This window comes from Chiloscyllium punctatum, chromosome 20 (genome assembly GCF_047496795.1).
Source record: "Chiloscyllium punctatum isolate Juve2018m chromosome 20, sChiPun1.3, whole genome shotgun sequence".
Lineage (NCBI taxonomy): Eukaryota > Metazoa > Chordata > Chondrichthyes > Orectolobiformes > Hemiscylliidae > Chiloscyllium > Chiloscyllium punctatum.
This window is the reverse complement of record NC_092758.1, coordinates 10,884,418-10,906,207: the sequence shown is the minus strand read 5'-3', so window position 1 is coordinate 10,906,207 and position 21,790 is coordinate 10,884,418. Positions and strand designations below refer to the sequence as shown.

Genomic DNA, 21,790 nt, shown 5'->3' with positions numbered 1-21,790 from the left:
AAGGGCTTTTGCCTGAAACGTCGATTTCAAAGATCCTTGGATGCTGCCTGAACTGCTGTGCTCTTCCAGCACCACTAATCCAGAATCTGGTTTCCAGCATCTGCAGTCATTGTTTTTACCTCTAAATTAATGTAGTCCCGTTTGGCCCATATCCCTCCAAACCCTTCCTATTCATCTACCCATCCAGATGCCTTTTTAAGCGTTGTAATTGTACCAGCCTACATCACTTCCTCTGGTAGTTCATTCCATACACACGCCACTCTCTGCATGAAAAAGTTGCTCCTTAGGTGCTTTTTAAATCTTTCCCCTCTTACCTTAAATCCATGCTTTTCAGTTTTGGACTCTCCTATCCTGGGGAAACAATGTTGACTACTCACTCTGTCCATGCCACTCATGGTTTTAGAAACTTCTATCAAGTCACCCCCTCAGCCTCTGACACTGCAGGGAAAATAAACCTTTTGTTTCTCATTAACTGTTCAGAAATGTTATTGCACACCTCTGGAGCAGATGAAACTTGAACCTAGGCCTACAGATCCAGACGTAGGGACACTACCACTATGCCACAAGAAGAGCCCCCATACACACATTCTCCACCCTCATTGCTATCAGCTGCCCAAGGATCCAGGCTGACACCCCCAATGCTACGTCCAAGGGAGTGCAACACTGTCAAAGTGTCAGTCCCTCCCTCTCCTTGTAACTACACTCTTCCCCTCCACTCTGAACCTTTCCCTCCTCCTCTTTACTATCCTCCCTTTTTCCACTCTTTCTCACTGTCCACAAATCTACAACACCCTTCTCCACCTCACCTATTTGGAACTCCAGATGCTGCCTTCCTGTTACTTGGCAACTGTCTAGTTTTTATTTAATATTCTCCTCACTTTTGTCTCACCATCCTGCGTTCTTTTTTTTCAGCAAGCTTTAGAGTTTAGGACGTGTACGTCTTACAAAGGGACTTTTACGAATGCACTCTACAACAAGTTAGGGATTATTTGTTAGGTCAGGGATTTGTTCGCAGCCTGCCTGCAGATCCTAAATTCTGGCCAAGCTACATATCAACCTGACATTGTGGGTGCTATGAAGAATGAGACATAAGAGCTGAGCAGAGCTGCTATAATATCAAGCAGGTTGAGGTTGAAGTTGTTCTGCTGTCAGTCAATGCCTTTCAGGGCCATGCTGGGATAAGTGGACTGCGGAGATTCAAATCACTGGGTGAGGGCAGTGGGTTAAATCAGCTTCTTGGTGTGGGCAGCGATGTGTGATGCACATTGTGATCCCCCTGCCTCTCAACTGTTTGCTAAGTTTTAGCTGAAGAATCCATCCCAAGGTGGTGCACAAACTCCCACTCCCATTGATGCATGGGAATCCTTAGCTCTAATGCGTAGGTTGCTCCTTCAGGGTGGGAATGGGACAAAACTGGGGAATGGGAAATGTCTGGGGAGGGTGGTTGGTTATGGGGATGCCATATGAATTCGGGGTAGGCTGTGGCCTGGTTAATGAGCTGTGGAATTGTGGCGCAGAGGCAAGCTTAGGGACCACACTGTTAAGGTTCAAAAGAAAACTTCCATGTTCTGGGTAAATTGTTTTCCACTTTCCCATGTGAACTTGGTCTCCATGAATTAGACTCACATTTCAAGATCAGTGAGAAAGTAAGGGGTTACGCTAGAACTTGTAGATTAGTCTCCAACGCCTGGAACTGGGACATGAAGAAGTAGATTTCATCTTTACTGACTAACCTTGGGAGTTGACACGACTGACATCACTGAGCTCTCCCTCTCTCTTGTTTCTGTGTAATTATGACACAATGCCAGAGATATTGTAAACTCACCTCTTCTCTCATTTCCTCTGCAACCTGTTGAGATCTGCTGTTGTATTTATGCTTGGATTGTATCCCACACTTTAATAAAGCTTCTTTATTTCCCTTTCTGGACACTTTCTCTTTCTTTTCCCCTCTCTCTCTGTGTGACTTGTGTATATGTTTGCTCTTTTGCTCAGAATTAGCTTTTTCAGATTATTACAGAGGCTTCCACAGACCTCAGAACAGCTGAGGTCATCATTAATGAGTGTTGACTACAATCTCAGGCTATGACTTAAAAACAGGAAGGTGCTAGAGAAACTCAGCAGGCCTGGCTGGGTCTGTGTAGAGAGAAAGAGTTAATGCTTCAAGTTCAGCTTCATCCTGAAGAAGAGTCATATCGGACTCAACGTTAACTGTTTCTCTCTCTCTCTCTCTCTCTCTCTCTCTCTCTCTCTCTCTCTCTCTCTCTCTCTCTCTCTCTTTCTCTTCCCACCCCCCGCAGGATCTGCTGAGTTCCTCTGGTATTTTCTGCAGACACTTCTCACAGCACAAAAGAGATTTAACAAAAATGTTCAAAAAATCTTGAGGTTTAAGGTGATAGGCAAAGAAAGCAGAGCAGGAGGGGAGGAGAGATTTTTTGTTACTTGGAAGCTTTCATGATCTGGCGTGCACTTCAAAACAGTTGGGGTAAACATTTAAGAATTTTGCAGGAATTTAGGAAAAGATAGGAAGTGGGACTAGTTGGAGACTTCTTTGAAAGCACTGATAAAGGCATAACGGGTCAAAGCTCCCACAGTAGCTTTGCAGTTCTAAGTCGTTCGGTGTGAGCCTGAGATTTTAGTCCCATGAAGTGATCTCCTAAATTCGGTCAAGTATTGCAGAACAGAGGTTGGGTCAGGAAGAGCAGAGAGATCGAGTTAATAGTCCTATTTTACCAAGGCCTTGCCTACTCACAGCTTCCGTCTTGACCATTCACTGGTGAGGGAAAAGGCATAAATCTCAAATCAACCCACACTCATTTTGGGACATGCATAAAACCCCAGGTTGATGCTCCTGGAACATGTGCTCATACTCCATCAGGGCAAATGTGAAACTTGGACTCAGTAAAAATCTGAAATTAAAACCTTGTTTAATGGCAACCATGTAACCACTGTCGATTGGTGAACCAGTTGGGATTTTAAAACAATATTCTTTAGGGAGGGAAATCTGCTGTCCTTGCATGGTCTGGCCTAAACATAACTCCAGATTTACAGCAATGACTTCAAACTGTCCTTAGGGATGGACAGTAAATGGCCTAGTCAATAATGGCCACATCCTGTGAACACTTTTAAAAATAATAACAACCGGCTCAAATCTGTAGACTGCACATTCCTTGCCTCCCTGGCTGTTTAATAATCAACTTGACCAGTTAACATAACAACAGGATTGGACAGGAAGATGGTCACCAGACTTAGCGAGTATGTTAATCAGAATATTCCAGGCACCTTTTCTGAGGAACAAACTTCATTCTTGAATGCTCAATCACAGTATTGAATAATTCTAATATACAAGTCACCAGTGAATTCTATTTTGAAAAGAAAAAGTTTAAAAAATGTTTCTGACAAGCTAAAATTTAGGAACTTGTGTTAGTCTCTGAATCCCTTTGACTCTCTGTTCTACCTTGCTTCTGACACATCCTTCACCTTTCTTACAATCATCAACTGCATTAAGCAGGTGCAACAGACTAAATTATTTTCAGTCCCAAATCGTTTAATCGTGAGATTAAATGAAGCAAATTATTGTAGGTTCTCTGAATCCGAGTCATTTACAAAATCTGTACACAGTGGTTTTGCAAAAGAGTAAGACCACATCCTCTGAGGGAAGTGAGGCTTCAGTGAGTTAGACAAAGAAAAACAACAGGCCTTACAGGGTCACAAATCCCATAAGCATAGGAACTAGGAGTAGGAAGAGACCACTCCCCCTCTCAAGCCTGCTCTTCCATTCAATAAGATCGTGGTTGATCTGATTGATCTACATTCCTACATTCCCACTGACTCCTGTAATCTTCCATAGTCTTCCCCCCCTCCCCCTCACGTACACACACAACCAGCTTACCAAGATTCTATCTACCTCTGTCTTGAAACAATTTATAGATTCTCCTATTTTAAAACTAATAGAATTATGGTCACTGGTCTGAAAGTGCTCCCCCATTGACAGCTCAGTCACCTGACCTGCCTTATTTCCTAAGAGTAGGTCAACATTTGCAGCTTCTCTAGTAGGTACATCCACTTACTGAATCAGGACATTTTCTTGTACACACTGAACAAATTCCTCTCCATCTAACTCTCAACACTGTGGCAGTCCCAGTCTATGTTTGGAAAATTAAAATTCCCTATCATAACCACCCTATTCTTACCGATAACTGAGATCTCCTTACAAATTTGTTTCTCAATTTTCCGCTGACTATTGGGGGTCTGTAATACATTCCCGATAAGCGATCATTCCTTTCCTATTTCTCAGTTCCACCCATAAAACTTTCCTGGATGTGTTCCCAGGAATATCCTCCCTAAGTACAGCCGTAATGCCAGCCCTGATCAAAACGCTACTTCCCCTCCTCTCTTGTTCCCCCTTTCTATCTATACTTCCTGTAGTATTTGAATCCTGGAACATTAAGCTGCCAGTCCTGTACATCCTTGAGCCATGTCTCTGTAATCGCTGTGATATCCTAGTCCCATGATCCTCACCATAATCTGAGTTCATCTGCTTTCCCTATTAGGTCTCTTGCATTGAAATAAATGCAATTTAATTTATTGGTCCTACCTTATTCTTTGCTTTGTTGCTGCCCTACCCTGTCAGCCTACCCTGACTGTTTGACTCTCTCCTTTTTCCCACTGTACCAGTCTCAGATTGATCTCTTTCCTCTCTATTTCCCTAGGTTCCCCCCACCACTTACTAGTTTAAATCCTCCCAAGTAGCTCTAGCAAATCTCCTTGCCAGTATATCAGTCCCCTTCCAATTCAGGTGCGATCCATCCTTCTTGTGCAGGTCACTTCTACCCCAGAAGAGCTTCCAGTGATCCAGAAATGTGAATGCTTCTCCCCTGCACCAGCTCTTCAGCTAAGGATTCATCTGCTCTATCCTCCTATTCTTACCCTCACTGGCTTCCGATATTACTACCTTCAAGGACCTCCTTTTTAAACTCTTGCCTAACTTTCTAAATTCTCCCTTCAGAATCTCATCCTTTTCCCTTCCTATGTCATTAGTTCCAATGTGTACAATGACCTCCTGCTGGTCCCTCTCCCCTTTGAGAACATTCTGCATTCTCTCCAAGATATCTTTGATCCTTGCAGGAGGGAGGCAACACACTGTTGTGACTTTTTTGCTGCTGGCCACCTCCATCAAACAGCCACAGCATGGGAGGGAGATACAGAGCAAGCTCCCTCAACACCATTCCCATCAAATACTCCTAGGGTTGGATACAGCTTTGTCTACTCTGTTAAACTGAAAGTACAGCTAACTACTCTTGAGCAAAGTGAACGTCCCTGAACACCATCCCCATCAGTCACATCACAGGGTTAAATACAGAATAAAGCTCTCTCTGCTCTTTGAAACTGAAGGTAAAGTTCTGTCTACTCTTAAATAAAAAGTAAATGTCCCTCAACACTCCCCATAAGACATTACACAGACAATGATAGCATGAGGTTAGATGCAGAGCTAATTTCCCTTTATTCTTTCAAACTGAAAGTAAAACTCTTTCAACACTGTCCCCGTCAAACTCCAAGGACCATTAGATAAAGGAGCAGAATTAGGCCATTCAGTCCATTGAATCTACTGCACTATTCAATCATGGCTGATACACTTCTCAATCCCATTCTCCTGTAACCCTCAATGCCTTTTACTAATCAAGAACTATCTCTGTCTTAAGTACACTCAATGACTGGCCCTCCACAATCTTCTGCGGCAACGATTTCTACAGATTCACTGCATTTTGGCTAAAGAAATTCCTCCTTATCTCAGTTCTAAAGGGTCATGCCTTCATTCTGAGGCTGTGCCCTCAGGTCCTAGTCGGTCTTCCTAGTGGAAACATCTTCTCCACATGCACTCTATCAAGTCCTCTCAGAATTCTGCAAGTTTCCATCAGATTGGCCTTCATCCTTCTGAGCTCCATTGAGTACAGACACAGTTCTCAACCACTTATATAAACCTCCTCTGGACCCCCTCCAATGCCAACACATCCTTCCTTGGTTTTGTCGCAGGACTGTTAATCCAGAAACCCAGGTCATGTTCTGGGGATGTGGGTCAAATCCTACTGTGGTGGATGATGGAATTTGAATTCAACAGAAATCTCGAATTAAGAGTCTAATGATGACCATGAATCTTGGTGATTGTTGGAACAACCTATCCGGGTTCATTCAGGAAAGGAAACTGCCGTCCTTATACCAAGGAAACTGGCCCACATGTGGCTCCAGACCTACAGCAATGTGGTTGCCCTCTGGGCAATTTGGATGGGTGATAAATAATGGCCTGGGTAGTGATGACCAAATCCCTTAAATGAATAAGAAACAAAAATATGGGGCCCAAAGCTGCTCATGTTACAGTATTCCAAATGTGGTCTAACCAGAACTTCATACAGTCTCAGCAGTACATCTTTACCCTTGTATTCTCACTGTCTTGAAGTGAATGCTAAACTGCATTTGCCTTCCTAACATGTGAGCGAATCCTGAACGAAGACACCCAAATTCCTTTGAGCTTCAGATTTCCAAAGCCTTTTTCCATTTAGAAAATAGTTAGTGCCTCTTCTTTCTACCAAAGGACATAACCTCACACTTTTGCTCATTGTATTCCATCTGCCATTTCTTTACCCACTCCCCTAGCTTGTCCATATCCTTCTGCAGCCTCCCCACCTCCTCAACACTACCAGTCCCTCCACTTTGTGTCATCAGCAAACTAAGCAACAATGCCCTCAGATCCTTCTTCCACATTTTTACTGTATAATGTAAATGGTTGTGGCCCCATCACTGACGCCTACTGAACTCCACTTGTTGGAAATATACCTTTTCCACTGGCTCTCCTTTGCTAACTTGTTCATTAGCTCCTCAAAGAATTCAAACAGATTTGTCAGGCATGACCTCCCCCTGATAAAGCTGTGCTGACTCAGCCCTATTTTGCCAAACACATCCAAGTACTCCTCAATCTCATCATTAATGGATTCCAAAATCTTACCAATGACTGAGCTAAGGCTAACTGGCCTATATTTTCTTTCTTCTGCTACCCACCCTTCCTAAGAAGACAAGCAGGAGACTAGAAGAACACAACAAGCCAGGCAGCGTCAGGAAACAGGGCTTTTACATTAGCCATTTTCCAGTGCCTGATCTTTCTGAAAGATCAGTACCAATGGCTGTACAGTCTCCTCATCTGTTTCCTTCTCCGGGGTGCTCTGGGGTGTACTCCATCTGGTCCAAGAAATTTATCCACCTTCAGATATTTCAGCATCCCCAGCACCTTCTCCTTAGTGATGGCCACGATATTCACCTTTGTTCCCTGACTCTTGAAGTTCTGGAATGCTTTTTTTTTATTCACTAATAGGCATCACTGACTGGCCAGCATTTTACTGCCTGTCCCTAGCTGCCCTTAGTTTGCTAAGCTATCTCAGAGGGCAGAGTCAAGAATGTGGTGATGGGAAAACACTGTAGTTCAGTCAGCATCCAAGGAGCAAGAGAATCAACGTTTCAGGCATTAGCTCTTCATCAGGAATCCCGAAGCCTGAAACATCGATTCTCCTGCTCCTCAGGTGCAGCCTGACCTGCTGTGCTTTTCCAGCACCACACTCTCGACTCTGATCTCCAGCATCTGCATCCTCACTTTCTCCATCTCAGAGGGTAATTAAAAGTTACTATGAGTCTGGTGTCACATGCAGGCCAGACCAGGTAAGCGGAGCAGTTTTGTTTTACGGACCAGATGGCGCTTTCCTGACAATTAGGAAAGCTTTCATGGTCATCAGTAGATTCATTCCCGTACCTTTTAATTGAATTCAAATCCTGCCATATTCTATGATAGGATTTGAATCCAGGTTCCCTAGAAAGTTAGCTGAGTTTCAGGATTAATAGTCTAGTGATAATGCCAGTAGGCTGTTGCTTTCCCATGCTGCTGGTGTCTTCCCATGCTGCGGCTCCCATATCATGCAGGTAAAACACATCACCTAATCCAAATTTTATTTAGTTAGTTCTTAACTTAATTTTTAAAAAGTTTTGAGTGGTCTTATTAGTTTGCAACCTGTAAACCTATAAATATTAACCTATTTACCTTCAATCTGAAAGTAAGCCCAGCACATGGATATATAGTGTAGAGTTCTCTACTCTGTTAGTGAAAGTAAATCCCTCTCCATACTATCCCCATTAAACATTCCCAGGATGGGGATAGCACAGGATTAGATAGTGGATACCTCTACTTTTACACTATCCCCATTAAACACTCTCTGTCAAGGATGGCAGAAGGATAGATACTGAGGAAAGTTTCTTTACTGTTTTAAAACATCATCTACACTATTCCCATTAAACTCTCCCAGAACAGGGACAGTGTCCCAATCAAACACTTCCAGGACAGGACAGCACAGGGTTAGATACAAAGCAAGCTGCCTCTGCACCATCTCCTTGCACGTTCCAGATCATATTTGGTTAAAAACAGTTTCCAAATATAGCAGTTAGTATCTATTGATTTGAATATTGGCATATCCTCTGTGAGCTAGATTTCTGTACCATGCCTTTGTAAAACAACCATATGATTAATTTGCATTCAGATAATGCCGTAGATGTAATTTAAAATATCCTGAGGTGCTTTGCGAGTTTTGAGGCCTTGTTTAACACTGAGTGACATGGGGAGATATTGGACCAGATGACTAATGTTTTGACCAAAGAGGTTGGCTTCAAGGAACAATTTAAAGGAAGGAAGGAAAGTGGCGAGTGAGCAGTTACAGAGAAGGAATTCCAGAGCTTGATGCAGATTGGATTTACAGCACAGAAATAGGTCAATCCACCCAAATACCAGTGTGTGTGCCCCTCATACAGGAACTTAAGACAGCAGAGGTCCGAAAGCACTTGGGGTTTCAGCTGCATGGATCTTTAAAATTTGGCTGCAAGGAAGTTGTATTTTTTACAGGAGGGGCATTACTGGCTGGGCCAGCATTTATTGTCCATTCTTAATTAAGGCTCCCTATTCCTAAATTAAGAATCAATCACATTTCTGTGGCCAGACCAGATAAGGATGACAGATTTTCCTTCCGAAAGGGCCTGAGTGAACCAGATGGATTTTTGGCAATAATTGACAGAGGTCTCCATGGACTTTTTTTTCCTTCCAGAGTTTGATTAGTTTGAAATTTCACTGTCTGAAAGTGAATTCAAAGTGCAATCCAGAAAGCATCTGTGTAGTTTTCTGGATTACTAATTGAGGAACCTTACCACTACACCACCATCTTTCCCCTGAGTTATTAAATAAAAAAGTTAATGGAATGCTGGAACATTAGGTCTTGGGGATTGGAATACAAAGGGGTGAAAGCCATCCTTCTACATAAAGATGAGAGCAGCCCTGAGCACAGCACTACCAGTACAATATCTTGGTCTTGGAGGGAATGCAGTGTGAGTGAAACCAGAACTCAAAAGGCTTTGAGAAAACAAAAACAAAAATTTAAGAGGAGGGAAACCGTGGAATGGTGAGGTAGCCTCAGAACAAAGACCAGTATGGCACAGGAATAGGCCCTTCAGCCCACCAAGACTGCACCGACACATGAAGACTTTCTAAAATAAAATCCAGTTGCAGCTACATGGCCAGCTAGCAGAATTTCAATCTGTGCATTAGGGCCAGACTATTCAGGAGAGACCTATCCCTCTATTCTCTGCCTATTCATGTATCTGTCACATTGTTATTATATCTCCCTCCTCCACCACCTGTGGCAGCACAATCCAGGCACTTACAAAGGGGATCTTTGATAAAAGGCGATGCAGAATTTTGATGGGGTGAGCACATTGGCTGAAGGATTTGGTAACCAGAGAGGACAGTTTTTAGATCATTTACCAAAGGAGCCAGTGAGGAAGACCAACCTCACAGCAGTGTGTTGTGATCTGAAATATTCAGCCTGGAAGCAGATTCAATCATAACTTTTAAAACTTTATTGGCCCAATTTATTTAAATCCAGACACAACAGCTGAACAGCCTACTTCTGTCCCTGTATCATTCCAAACTCTGATTCAACCCGATCCTTCCAGAATCCATGGGCGCTTCCTGCCTCCTGTCATCTAACATTTCTCCCTCCTCCCCCAGTCAGAGACAGCTCCACCTCAGAGACTGATTGCAAATTTGGTACAACATGGAGAAGAATGGTCCCTCCTTCTCTTTTGGTGGAGGGAGCAGTGAACACTGGTTCCACTTGGCTGAGTCACTGTGAGAAAGACACTATCTACTGTAAAAGAGCAATACACCCCCATTCTCAAAGTTCAGTCTTTTAAATAGTCCACGTTATGCACATTAAATTTTTAAAAACTCTTTCATGGGTTGTTGACATCACTGTCAAGGCCCAACTTTTCTTGTCCATCCATAATTGCCCCTTGAACTGAGTGGTTTCTTCAGTCATTTCAGAGGGCAGTGAACAACCCATACACATTGCTGTAGGTCTGGAGTCGTCTGTCAGCCAGACTGGATAAGGATGGCAGATTTCCTGCCCCATTATTGAACCAGATGGATTTTTGCAGCGATCAGTAATTGTTGTCATAGTCACCATTATAAAGACTAACTTTCAGAGATAAGGGACGTGTCTGATAAGACTATAAGAAATTGGAGTAGGTCATTCAGCCCTCATGGTAAAAACAATGACTGCAGATGCTGAAAATCAAATACTGGATTAGTGGTGCTGGAAGAGCACAGCAGTTCAGGCAGCATCCAACGAGCAGCGAAATCGACGTTTCGGGCAAAAGCCCTTCATCAGGAATAAAGGCAGTGAGCCTGAAGCATGGAGAGATAAGCTAGAGGAGGTTGGGGGTGGGGAGCCCACTCACCCATTGTACTCTATGCTACTCTCTCCAGCTCAAGTAGCTGGATTGCCTCTAGTCCTAGTTATTATGCTTTTATGTTCAAATCCAGAGTTATTAACTGAATTTATAGGAACAGGAATAGGTCATTGAGATTCCACTATCCATAGATCGGCCTTTAACCCCTATCCCTTAATACCTCTGCTTAACAAAAAAATTAGCTATCTCAGATTTAAAATTAACAAACAATGTAGCATCCAGTGCCATTTGTAGAAAAGAATTGCAAATCTCTGCCACCCTTTGTGTGTGGAAGTGCTTCCAAACATCTCTCCTGAACGATCTGGCCCTCGTTCTCTGGTTTGAAGTTCCACTGGCTGGCGAGAAAGTGAGGGCAGGAGGAAAGGCCACAGATGAAGGTTTTGGCTACTCCCTCCCCCATCTGCTGATCCACCAATTGAGAATGAAAGAGTTCAACCTGTGACTGAGGAGTATAGTATTTAAAGGATAAACTCATATGGAAGAATGGAATAGGCAATGATGCTGACAGTATTAAATGGAGAAAAGTGGATGTACACCCGTTTGGAAAGTTAACAGGACTGAATTGATTGGGCTGAATCCTGTTTATTTGATGTACACTTGAGGGAGGTCAATGTAAAATTTTCAGACATTGGCCGGGACACTGAGAGGTTAGTACAGTGAAAATCCTCTGGAGGGCAGTCTGAGCTTTGTTCAATTCCTACAAACTGATCGTCTCTCATTTCAACTCTTAGTCATATTAACACCAGCTCCTACAGTACCTGTTCCAACTGATGGAGATTTCCTCCAAACCTGTTCACTAAGTAGCTAATTGTCTCACCTCGGAAAGTGGTGGGTTTGTGCACCACTCAGGAGACTTGAGCACAATATTCAGGCTGGAACTTCCCAGCAATTCTAATGTACACTGCAGTGTTGGAGAGTCCATACTGAGAGACTGCTACACTGTCAGAAGGTCAGTACTGAGGGAATGCGGCATTGTCGAAGATGCTGTATTACACGTGTAATGTTAACACAACCCCACAATTCCTGTCAGGTTGAAGTATAATAGTTTATTGCCACTGTTGTGAAGAGAGGCCACAAATGTTCACATAAATCCTGACAAAATTCATTACTGGAATAGGTAAATATTGTTATTACCACATTGTTGTTTGTGACAGCTTGCTGTGTGCAAAATAGCTGCCGTTCTGTGGTAAATTAGAGCAGGGAGTAGTCTTCAGATAGACCTCCATTGAGAGTGCTTCAATGGAATACTGTGTAGATGTGAATAGGTGTTATATAAAATGGAAGTTGTCATCCGGGAGGGGTAGATGGTGTAAGAATGAGATTAATGTTGTGTCTTTGCTCCACAGGGACCAGTCTCTCCAGGAAGCTCGCTTTGGAAGGCCAGCTTCGAGCGGAGATTGAGCAGCCCCCGGCTATACACAGACACATTTCGGACTCCTCCAGAGAGCCCGAGATTGCCCTTTTCCCCAGTCAGCAGCAGCATTAGCCCAGGAGCGGGCGGCACAGCCTACAATAACTGGAGTCCGCTCGGTGAGCCCAAAGCCAGCCCAGGCTCCAACCCAGATAGCCGCCGCCTTAAGGAGCTGCTGGCCAAGAACGTGCTCAGTGCCGCCCGTCGTAAGAAGCTGTCAAGCCCCCCCGCTTCTCCCGGGGAGCTGCCCCCCAGCCCCAGGAGCCCCCACAGCCCTTGCCCCTCTCCACAGGTGCCCCTCTCACCCAGCGTGGTCTCTCCAGACACTCCAGCTGTCCGCTCACCACTCCGTCTCTATCGCAGGTCACTCACTGATTCGGAGTTCTCACTGGCCTCGGATGATTCCGGGCCCAGGTCCCCCAGTTACTACAACTTCTGTCCGCGGGGATGGACTGGGAGCAAACTCCGACAGAGTGAGCAGTTGTAAAGTCAGACGTTGGGAGCAGGGCCAAGGTGTGTATGTGTGAGCCTAGGTATGTAGTTATGTGTATGTAGGTGTGAGCACGTGTGTGTGTGTGTGTGTGTGTGAGAGGTTGTGTCTGAGTGTAAGTGTGTGTATATGGTTGTGAGTGAGCGCATCTGTGTGCTTGTGCGTGAGCGCACATTTGGTTGTGAGTGTGAGTGAGCGTGTTTGTATGTGGTTGTGAGTGTGAGCATGTGTGCGTGGTTGTGAGTGTGAGCGCGTGTGTGTGGTGACCGTGAGTGCGTGTGTGTGTATCTGAGTGCGCGTGGTTCTGTGAGTGTAAGCATGCACGTGTGTGGTTGTGTATGTGAATGTGAGCACGAGTATGTGTGGTTGTGTATGACAGTGTGAGCATGCGTATGTGTGGTTGTGTATGAGTGTGAGCGACGTGTGTGTGGTTGTGTATGTGAGTGAGCGTGAGTGTGTGTGGTTGTATATATGAGTGTGGGTGCGTGTGTATGTCAGTGTGTGTGGTTGAGTGCGTATGTGGGTGCGTGTGTGTGGTTCTCTGTGAGCACGCGTATGTGTGGTTGTGTATGTGAGTGAGCGTGTGTGTGTGGTGGAAATGAGTGTGAGCGCAAGTGTGTGTGGTTGTGTATGTCAAGTGAGTACATGTGTGTGTGGTTGTGAGCGTGTGTGTGGTTGTGTATGTCAAGTGAGTACATGTGTGTGTGGTTGTGAGCGTGTGTGTGGTTGTGTATGAGTGTGAGCATGTCCGTGTGTGGTTGTATATGAGAGTGAGCACGGTCACGTGTGATTGTGTCTGAGTGTGAGAGTGCATGTGTGTGTATGGTTGTGTATGTGAGTTTGAGCATGTGTGTGTGTGTGCATGTAGCAGCAGAATGTGTGCAGGAGCGCGCGTGTGTATGTCGCAGTATGTGTGCAGGAGTGTGTGTTTGTGGCAATGTGTGTGCGCGGGATTGTGAGTGCACGTGTGTATATAGTAGTATGTGTACAGGATTGTGAGTGTATGTGTGTGTGTATATGGTAGTGTGTATATGTGGTAATGTGTGTGTTTTATATGGCAGTGTGTGCAGGAGTGTGTTTATGTGGTAGTGTGTATGCAATGGTGTGAATGCAGGAATGTATGGCAGTATGTATGCAGGAGTCAGAGTGCGTGTGGCTGTGTGTGTTTGTGCGTGCATGTGGCAGTGGGTGGGTAGAAGTTTGGGTGTGTCCAGGGATGTGTGTGCATGTGGCAGTGTGAGTGCATGTGTACAGGAGTGTGTGTGCAAGAGGCAGTATGTGCGCGGGAGTGCATGTGTGAGAGTGAAAGCATGTGTACAGGAATGCAAATGTATATGGCAGCATGTGTGCGGAAGTGAGAGTTCCTGTGTATTCATGTCTGGGAATGCATGTGTAGAGGGGAGAATGGAATCCGGCTTCTGCAAGATAAGCTCTTAAGTTTACTTTTTGCACATTGCACGCTTTCCAAACTGTGACCAGTAATTCTGGGAAAGACGGAAAGTTCCGGCCCAGAGTGATGGGCAGACCACTGCTCAATTCAACTAAAGTTCAGCAGGACAGAGTTCCGAAGAGGGAGGACTCCAGCATGGAACACATCTCTCCCAGTATAATTCAGGAAAGAGATATCTTTCCACTCAAACTTCTCTGTTGTCTCCTTGGGTTGTCAACTCTAGATGGACACATTCCTGGTGGGTTTGTCACGCAACCAACAAACCCAGCCCCTCTGTTGGCTCCCACACAAACATTCCCCACCATCAGTCCAGTCTCCTGCTTTCCCATGATGTGAGAATTACCTGCCAGGCCCCAGGAGTGATAGGTTATAGATGATATCTGGAGGAATAAAGAGCTCAGCCAGTCAGAAGAGAACCTCTCACATCAGTCAGTCAAGCTGCGGGGCACTGTGACAGAAGAATGATAACGCCCCATTACACCACCTGCCCTTGTTGTCCTCCCTCTGCATTCAGAAATGTATTCCCCTTTGCTTTTCCAGTTGGATACAGGTAACTCAAGGTGGGGTATTCTTAAAGCCATTATTGTTTTTTTTGAAGAAGCTAATTCATAGCGAATATATTTGAACTTTGTCCAGTTCACCTCTTTGTTGGCCGTTCTTACAGTGTGTGAGCCATTCAAGGTATGAATGTGTGTGCCAGCAACTGTCTGGTCATGGGATCTGGGACCACCTCGCATCTGTAGCTACTACGTCAATGGGCGTCAGGTCATTCAGACTCATTGGCCTTGGTGTACTTCTGCCCACCTTGCCCTGGCCGGGGTGAGTTAAGGGGAATCAAACCGGTTTGGGGAGGTTCCTGCCAGGGAGTGAATGTTGAAGGTGGTGGATCAAGTGTATTTTTAATGGGTGTGGATGGGCTGCTTTATCCTGGAGGATGTCGAACTTCTGGAGTCTGTTGGAGCTACACCCACCCCAGGTGAGTGGAAAGAGTACCTTTGTACACTCGCCTTGCTGAATCCTTCTATAAAAGTGTGGCCAGTTTATTCTGAGAATTTTCATGGCACAGAGAGTGGTTTCATTGTGAACATGGGCAACTTGAGTTTTTGGCTTCCGGAAACAAGCTTTCACTTGGTGGTTATGTTGCACAGCCACAGGTTCACCTGTACTCAACAGGATAGTGCACACATACAGATGAATGATCGGCTGGGAGCAAGGACCAGTCTGAAGTATAATGCCTCTGCAGTCAAATAGTCTGACAGCACGCACTGTTCAGATTTCAGGCGCAAAGACTTGCTTGAGGATAAATGTTGGTTGGTGACTGGCCCAGGGTCGAGGAGAGGGGGAGGATGGAGAATTAGCTATCAAGAAAAGGAAGCAGAAAGAATCCTCCCACTCATTCCAGACCGAAGCTCAAACTCTTGACCACAGTAACTCTGAAATAGGGGGTTTTCATTCACTGCAACAAATCTTCATATCGCTTTCATCAGTTAATCAGCAAAAAAAACCAAAAGGGACCTTTATGGGAAGACATTCCTACCTTGCTCTCCAGCAGTTTTTCAATTATAAAAGATTATTGTCCTGTTTTATATATAATAATGTAAATGAAATGCAGTTGATAATGGTATAAATATATATATAAATTTCATCCAGATGTGAAATGCTTTGATGTGTTGTTTCTTTCCTGTCTTTCAAAAAGCCCTCCAAACACACACAATGGACCTATTGTACTCTTGCCATTTTAAAATTTCCTTCACAGGATTTGAGATTTATTGCACCTCTCTAGTTGCCCTGGAGAAAGTGATGAGCTGTCTTCATTAATCACTGCAGTCCATGTGGTGTAGGACACTCTCAATGGCCTTAGGGAGGAAGTTCCAGTATTTGGGCTCCTTGACACTGAAGGAACAGTGATTTATTTCCAAGGATGGTGAGAGGTTGATGGATCTTGGAACTGGTGGTGATCTCATTTAAGTGATGCCCTTATCCTTCTAGATAGTAGTGGTCAGGGATTTGCAACATACTGTTTAGGAGCCTTGGTGAATTTTCACAGTTCATCTTTTAGATAGTACATACTGCTGCTACTGAGCATCAGTGGTGGAGGGGTTGGATGTTTGTGGTACCAATTAAGCAGGCTGCTTTGTCCTAGATGGTGTTGAGCTTCTTGAGTGTTGTTAAGAGCTGCACTCATTCAGACAAGTGGTGTGTACATCTGACTTGTGCCTTGTAGATGGTGAGCAGGCTATTGGGAGTCATAAGGTGAGTACCACATTATCCTTAGCTTCTGACCTGCTCTTGTAGCAACTGTATTTATATGATGAGTCCAGTTGAGTTTCTGGTTGATGGTAACCCCAGAATGTTGATAGTGGAGGATTTAGCAGTGGTAATACCACTGAATATGAAGGGGCAGTGGTAAGATTCTGTCTTGTTCAGGATATAGGAACAAGCCATGAGGGATGCATTGAGAAAGAGTGTGATGAGGAAGCCAGTAAGGACAAATGTTGAAGCTTGGTTTGACCACCCTTGGAGAACAATGTACATTTTATGAAAGGGACACAGAGGTACCTGAGAGGGTACAAAAGGATTCACTGGGGTATAGAAACACAGGAAATATTAACAAGAGTAGGCCATTTAGCCCTTCAAGACTGTGATTATGTCTGAACATTCAACTCAGTCCCCTGTTCCTACTTTCTCCCCATTCTCTTTGATCCCTTTAGCCCTAAGAAATATATACAACTTCTGGAAATCATTCAATGTTTTGGTCTTGGGCACTTTCTGTGGCAGAGAATTCTATAGGCTCCCCACTGTCTCGGTATTATTACCAGGACTTTGAGGCTGTAACTATCAGGAGAAGATGTGTGGATTCAGTTTCTATCGAAAAAAGAGAGGGTTGGGGGAGTTGAGTAGATAAACATTTAAAATGATGAATGATTGTGAAGAACAATACAAATCCAGTTCTGTGATGAGCAAAACTAGAGGCTGTATGAGTCATCAAAGATCCGAGAGGACCTTCAGAGGAAAGATCCAGAGAGCAGTGAGAATGTAGACCTTGTTTTCACGTCAATTAGTTGGAGAGACGAATATAGATCAATTTAACATCAAGTGGATGAATGGCCTAGCAGTCCCTCAGACGGTGGAGAAAATTGTCATAGTGCAATTAACAGCAAACCCTTTTTAGTATGGAAAAGCTGTTCCCTTGCAGTAGACATGAGGTTCTGACTGACCCAGAGATCTGTCACTTCTACATTCCCTCCGCTGGTGGGTTGGAAAGATTGATATTCACTCAATTGGCCACATTCTGACCGACCTTCCAATTCTAGACCCTAGAGTTCCTGACTCAGTGGCACTACCATTTGTTTCACAAGAGCTCCACCTAGTTAATCCTATAAGAGAAATATACAGAAGGTTATATTAACAGAGCAAGCCAAGGAAAGATGGCTAGACATAAATACTGTGTGTTTGGGCCAAATGATTTGTTTCTACGCCGTACATTCTAAATAAATCTATCTATAAAAAAACTTGTTTAGTGTCGGGATAAATGGGAATATAGAGGAAACTCAATTATCCAGAGGACACAGGCGGGGAGTATTTCGCTCGGTTAATCAATTGCTGGATAACATAGTTAGCCAAGCATTGGGACCTCACGATCTTGTTCAGATGATCTGAAATTCGGTTAATCAAATGCCAGATAATAGATGTTCCTCTACAAAACTTTTCTCGGCACTTGCTGTGCAAAGAAGGAGACACAAAGGTTTCGATCTGAAATATCTAAGGACATGGAGTAGGTGTTTAAGGACTGAGATGAGGAGAAATTTATTCACTCAGAGTTATGAGCCTGTAGAAGGAGTTGAGGCCAAAATATTGAACTTAGATATAGTTCTTAAGGCTAAAGGGATCAAAGGATATCAGGAGAAAACAGGAACGGTGGACTGAGTTGTATGATCAGCCATGGTCATATTGAATGGTGGAGCAGGTTGAAAGAGTTAGAATAGCCTACTCCAACTCCTCCTCCTATTTTCTATGTTTAGAAGGTTCTAATGTACCCAATCAAAGAAGGAGACTGTTCTTCAAGCTCGCATTGAGCTTCATTGGAACATAGCAGATAAAGGATAGAGAGCCTAGAGTTCGTGAATTTAAATAAGGCTATCATAAACTTATCCCATGTTTATCTGGATAGCTTAAGATACATGATTGGGTGAAATGCTGTTTTAAAAGGTGACTGTAATAAAGTGAATGGATGTGTTTGAATCTGATAAGTACTAAGCAACATTTGTACCACACAAACACCAAGAAACACCATGTCCATCAAGAGGATAGCTAACCATTGCCACTTTACGTCCAACAGAATTACCGTCACCAAATGCTAAATCATCAAAATCATGCAATTACCATTCACCAGAAACTGAACTGAACTAGCCATATTAATACAGTGGCTGCACTAGTAGGTCAGACGAGGAACACTGCAACGAGTAACTCCCTTCCTGGCTCCCCAAAGCCTGTCCACCGTCTACAAGGCACAAGTCAGTGGTACGATGGAATACTGCCCAATTGCCTGGATGAGTATAGCTCCAACAACAGTCAAGAACTTGACACCATACAGGACAAAGCAGCCCACTTGATATGCACCACATCCACAAACATTCAGCCATTCCACTCTCGATGCTCAATAGCAGCAGGTTGTACTAACAACAAGATATATGCAGAAATTCACCGAAGATCCTTACAAACCTATGACCACTTCTATCGAGAAGGACAAGGGAATAAGCAGAACATGGAAACACCACCGCATGCAAATTCACTTTCAAGTCACTCACCATTCCTCCACTGTCACTGGGTCAAAATCCTTCTTTCATGTCTTTGTCTATCTACAGCACCTTGACTGCAGTCGTTCAAGAAGTCAGCTCATGACTTGGAGATGGTAAGGACTGATGATGCTGGAAGCCAGAATCAATAGATGTGAAACTGGAAGAGCACAGGAGGTCAGACAGCATCCAAGGAACAGGCCAAAACCCTTCATCAGGACGAAGGGTTTCAGCCCAAAATACACATTCCTGCCCCTTGGATGCTGTCATACCTGCTGTGCTTTTCCAGCTTCACGTTATTGAAGCCAGTTCATGACTACTTTCTCAAGGGTCAATTAGGGATGGGTAGTAAATGTTGTCTGTAAAGACTATGTTTTGTTCTGTAGTTTGTGGAGTAAAATGGGGAAAGGACTCTCAAAAACTAAGATTATGGAGGGGAATTTTTGAAAGCAAGCTACCAAAGTGGCTCAGTGGTTAGCACTGCTGCCTCACAACATCAGGGTCCCAGGTTCGATTCCAGCCTCGGGTGACTGTGTGGAGTTTGCACATTCTCCCTGTGCCTGTGTTTCTCTGGGTGCTCCACAGTCCAAAGATGTGCAGGTCAGGTGAATTGGCCATGCTAAATTGCCCATAGTGTTAGGTGCGTTAGTCAGAGGGAAATAGGTCTGGGTGGGTTACTCTTCGGAGGGTTGGTGTGGACTGGTTGGGCTGAAGGTCCTGTTTCCACACTGTAGGGAATCTAATCTAATCTAAAAAACATTCATTGTAAGGTGTTTTTACACATATTTCTTCAAGCAGTGGGAAAGTCTACTCACAGAGCAGCTGGAGCCAGAGGACTGTACAAAGGGCAATGTGGCCAGCAACACTATTTAGGGAAGGCCTAGTGGTATTATCACTAGAATATTAATCCTGAAGCCCAAATAATGCTCTGGGGATCCAGGTTCAAATTCCTGCCATGGCAGATGGCTAAACTTGAGTTCTTTTGTAAAACGCCTGGAATTAAGAGTCTTGGAAAAACCCATGTGCTTCATTAATGTTCTTTAGGGAAGGAAACTGCCATCTTTACCTGGTCTGGCCTACATGTGACTCCAAATCCACAGCAATGTTGTTGACTCTTAACTACCATCTGGGCTGGACAATAACTGCCAGCCTAGCCAGTGACGTTTTCATCCAGTGAATGAATAATAGAAGCTGATTGGTCTATAGGTTGGTGACCAGTTGTCAATGACAAAGGACTTCTGCCTACTAATGGCTATGTAATTGGCTCCCAGGTAGCTGAATGTGAAATTCAAGCTTTCCAATCTCTAGAAAAGGAGTTGCTATTTCATCTCTGCAGTGAAAAAAAAACTCAAGCCTTTAGAAAGTCAATTTATTTTCCATTTCCACTTGCTGTACATTGTTATTTCTAACCAATAAGTCAGTAATTGTGAAAACAAATTTATAAATTGAGAAACAGTGACTGCATTCCAAAACCAGTTTTGTTGACTCTGAAGCCCTTCAGGACATCTGCGTTTGTACAAAGTAAATGCAATTCTTTTCTCCTTAGCAAGGATGAGAAGCACCTTCTCATTGGGGTTAGATAAAGAGGGAAGGGAGAAGGTTCATTTGGAATTTGATTATTGGTATAGAGCAATCAGGACAAATGGCCTGTTCCTGTTCTATAATACAGTGTAATCCTATTGTAAGGAACTCCTTGAAATGCAACCTGAATAACAATCTAATAAGAAGTGGAAAATTGATGGTTCATATAGATAAGAACAGACGACAGGTAATTTTAGGAGGTAGCTGAGTGTTTTGGGATGCTTTGTGAGTCTTTAGTTGTGTCAGAGATTGTGACTAAAATTATGGATGTGTCCCCATGTGATACGTGAATGCAATTTGGAAGTTAACAATGACATAGCCTGGAGAAAGTTTAAAAATCACACAACACCAGGTTATAGTCCAACAGATTTAATTGGAAGCACTAGCTTTCGGAGTGCCGTTCTTTCATCAGGTGATTGTGGAGTACGCAATTGTAAGGCACAGAATTTATAGCAAAAATTTACAGTGTGATGTAACTGAGACTATACATTGAAAAAAACCTTGATTGTCTGTTGAGTCATCTGTTCAAATACCATGATAGTTTCACTTCTTTCATGTGTAAGTCACAAAACCTTTTTTTAAAAGTTGCATTCTCAGGTTAGCTGTAACAACTGATGTTAGATAGACAATATGTTGGCCTTACAATTGTGTCCTCCACAATCACCTGATGAAGGAGCGGTGCTCCGAAAGCTAGTGCTTCCAATTAAACCTGTTGGACTATAACCTGATGTTGTGATTTTTAACTTTGTATACCCCAGTCCAACACCGGCATCTCCAAATCATAGCCTGGAAAGGCTGGGATGTTTCTCACTGGAGTGGAGGAGATTGAGGGATGACCTTTAGAGGTTTATAATGTCACGAGGGGAATAAATAAGGTGAATAGCAAAGGTCTTTTCCTTCAGGTGGGGGGAGTTCAAAACTTGGAGACATATTTTGTAAGGCAAGAGGAGAAGGATTTCAAAAGGACATGATAGGCAACTTTTTTACATAGAGAGTACTGACGATAAAGGATATTCTATGTGTGGAATGAACTGCCAGAGGAAATGATGGTTGAAGGTACAGTTACAATGTTTAAAAGATATTTGGATAAGTTCATGAACAGGAAAGGTTGGAGGGATACGGGCCAAATGCAGACAGGTGAGACTAGTTTAGTTTTGGATTATGGTCGGCATGGATTGGTTGGACCGAAGGGTCTATTTTCATGCTGTCTGGCTCAATGACTGTAATAACAT

At 43.7% G+C, this 21,790-nt stretch overlaps 1 protein-coding gene across 3 annotated transcripts in view; it reads left to right on the top strand.

The window, feature by feature from the left end:
• The window catches only part of LOC140491881 (uncharacterized), a 100,968-nt gene extending 85,129 nt beyond the window's left edge, over window positions 1–15,839 (top strand). For all 3 annotated transcript variants that reach the window (XM_072590313.1, XM_072590312.1, XM_072590314.1), the window contains one exon: window positions 12,177–15,839. In XM_072590313.1, the coding sequence (XP_072446414.1) occupies window positions 12,177–12,728 (552 nt within the window). In that variant the 3' untranslated portion in view covers window positions 12,729–15,839. The remainder of the gene's footprint in view (window positions 1–12,176) is intronic.
• The last annotated feature ends 5,951 nt before the right edge of the window (window positions 15,840–21,790 follow it).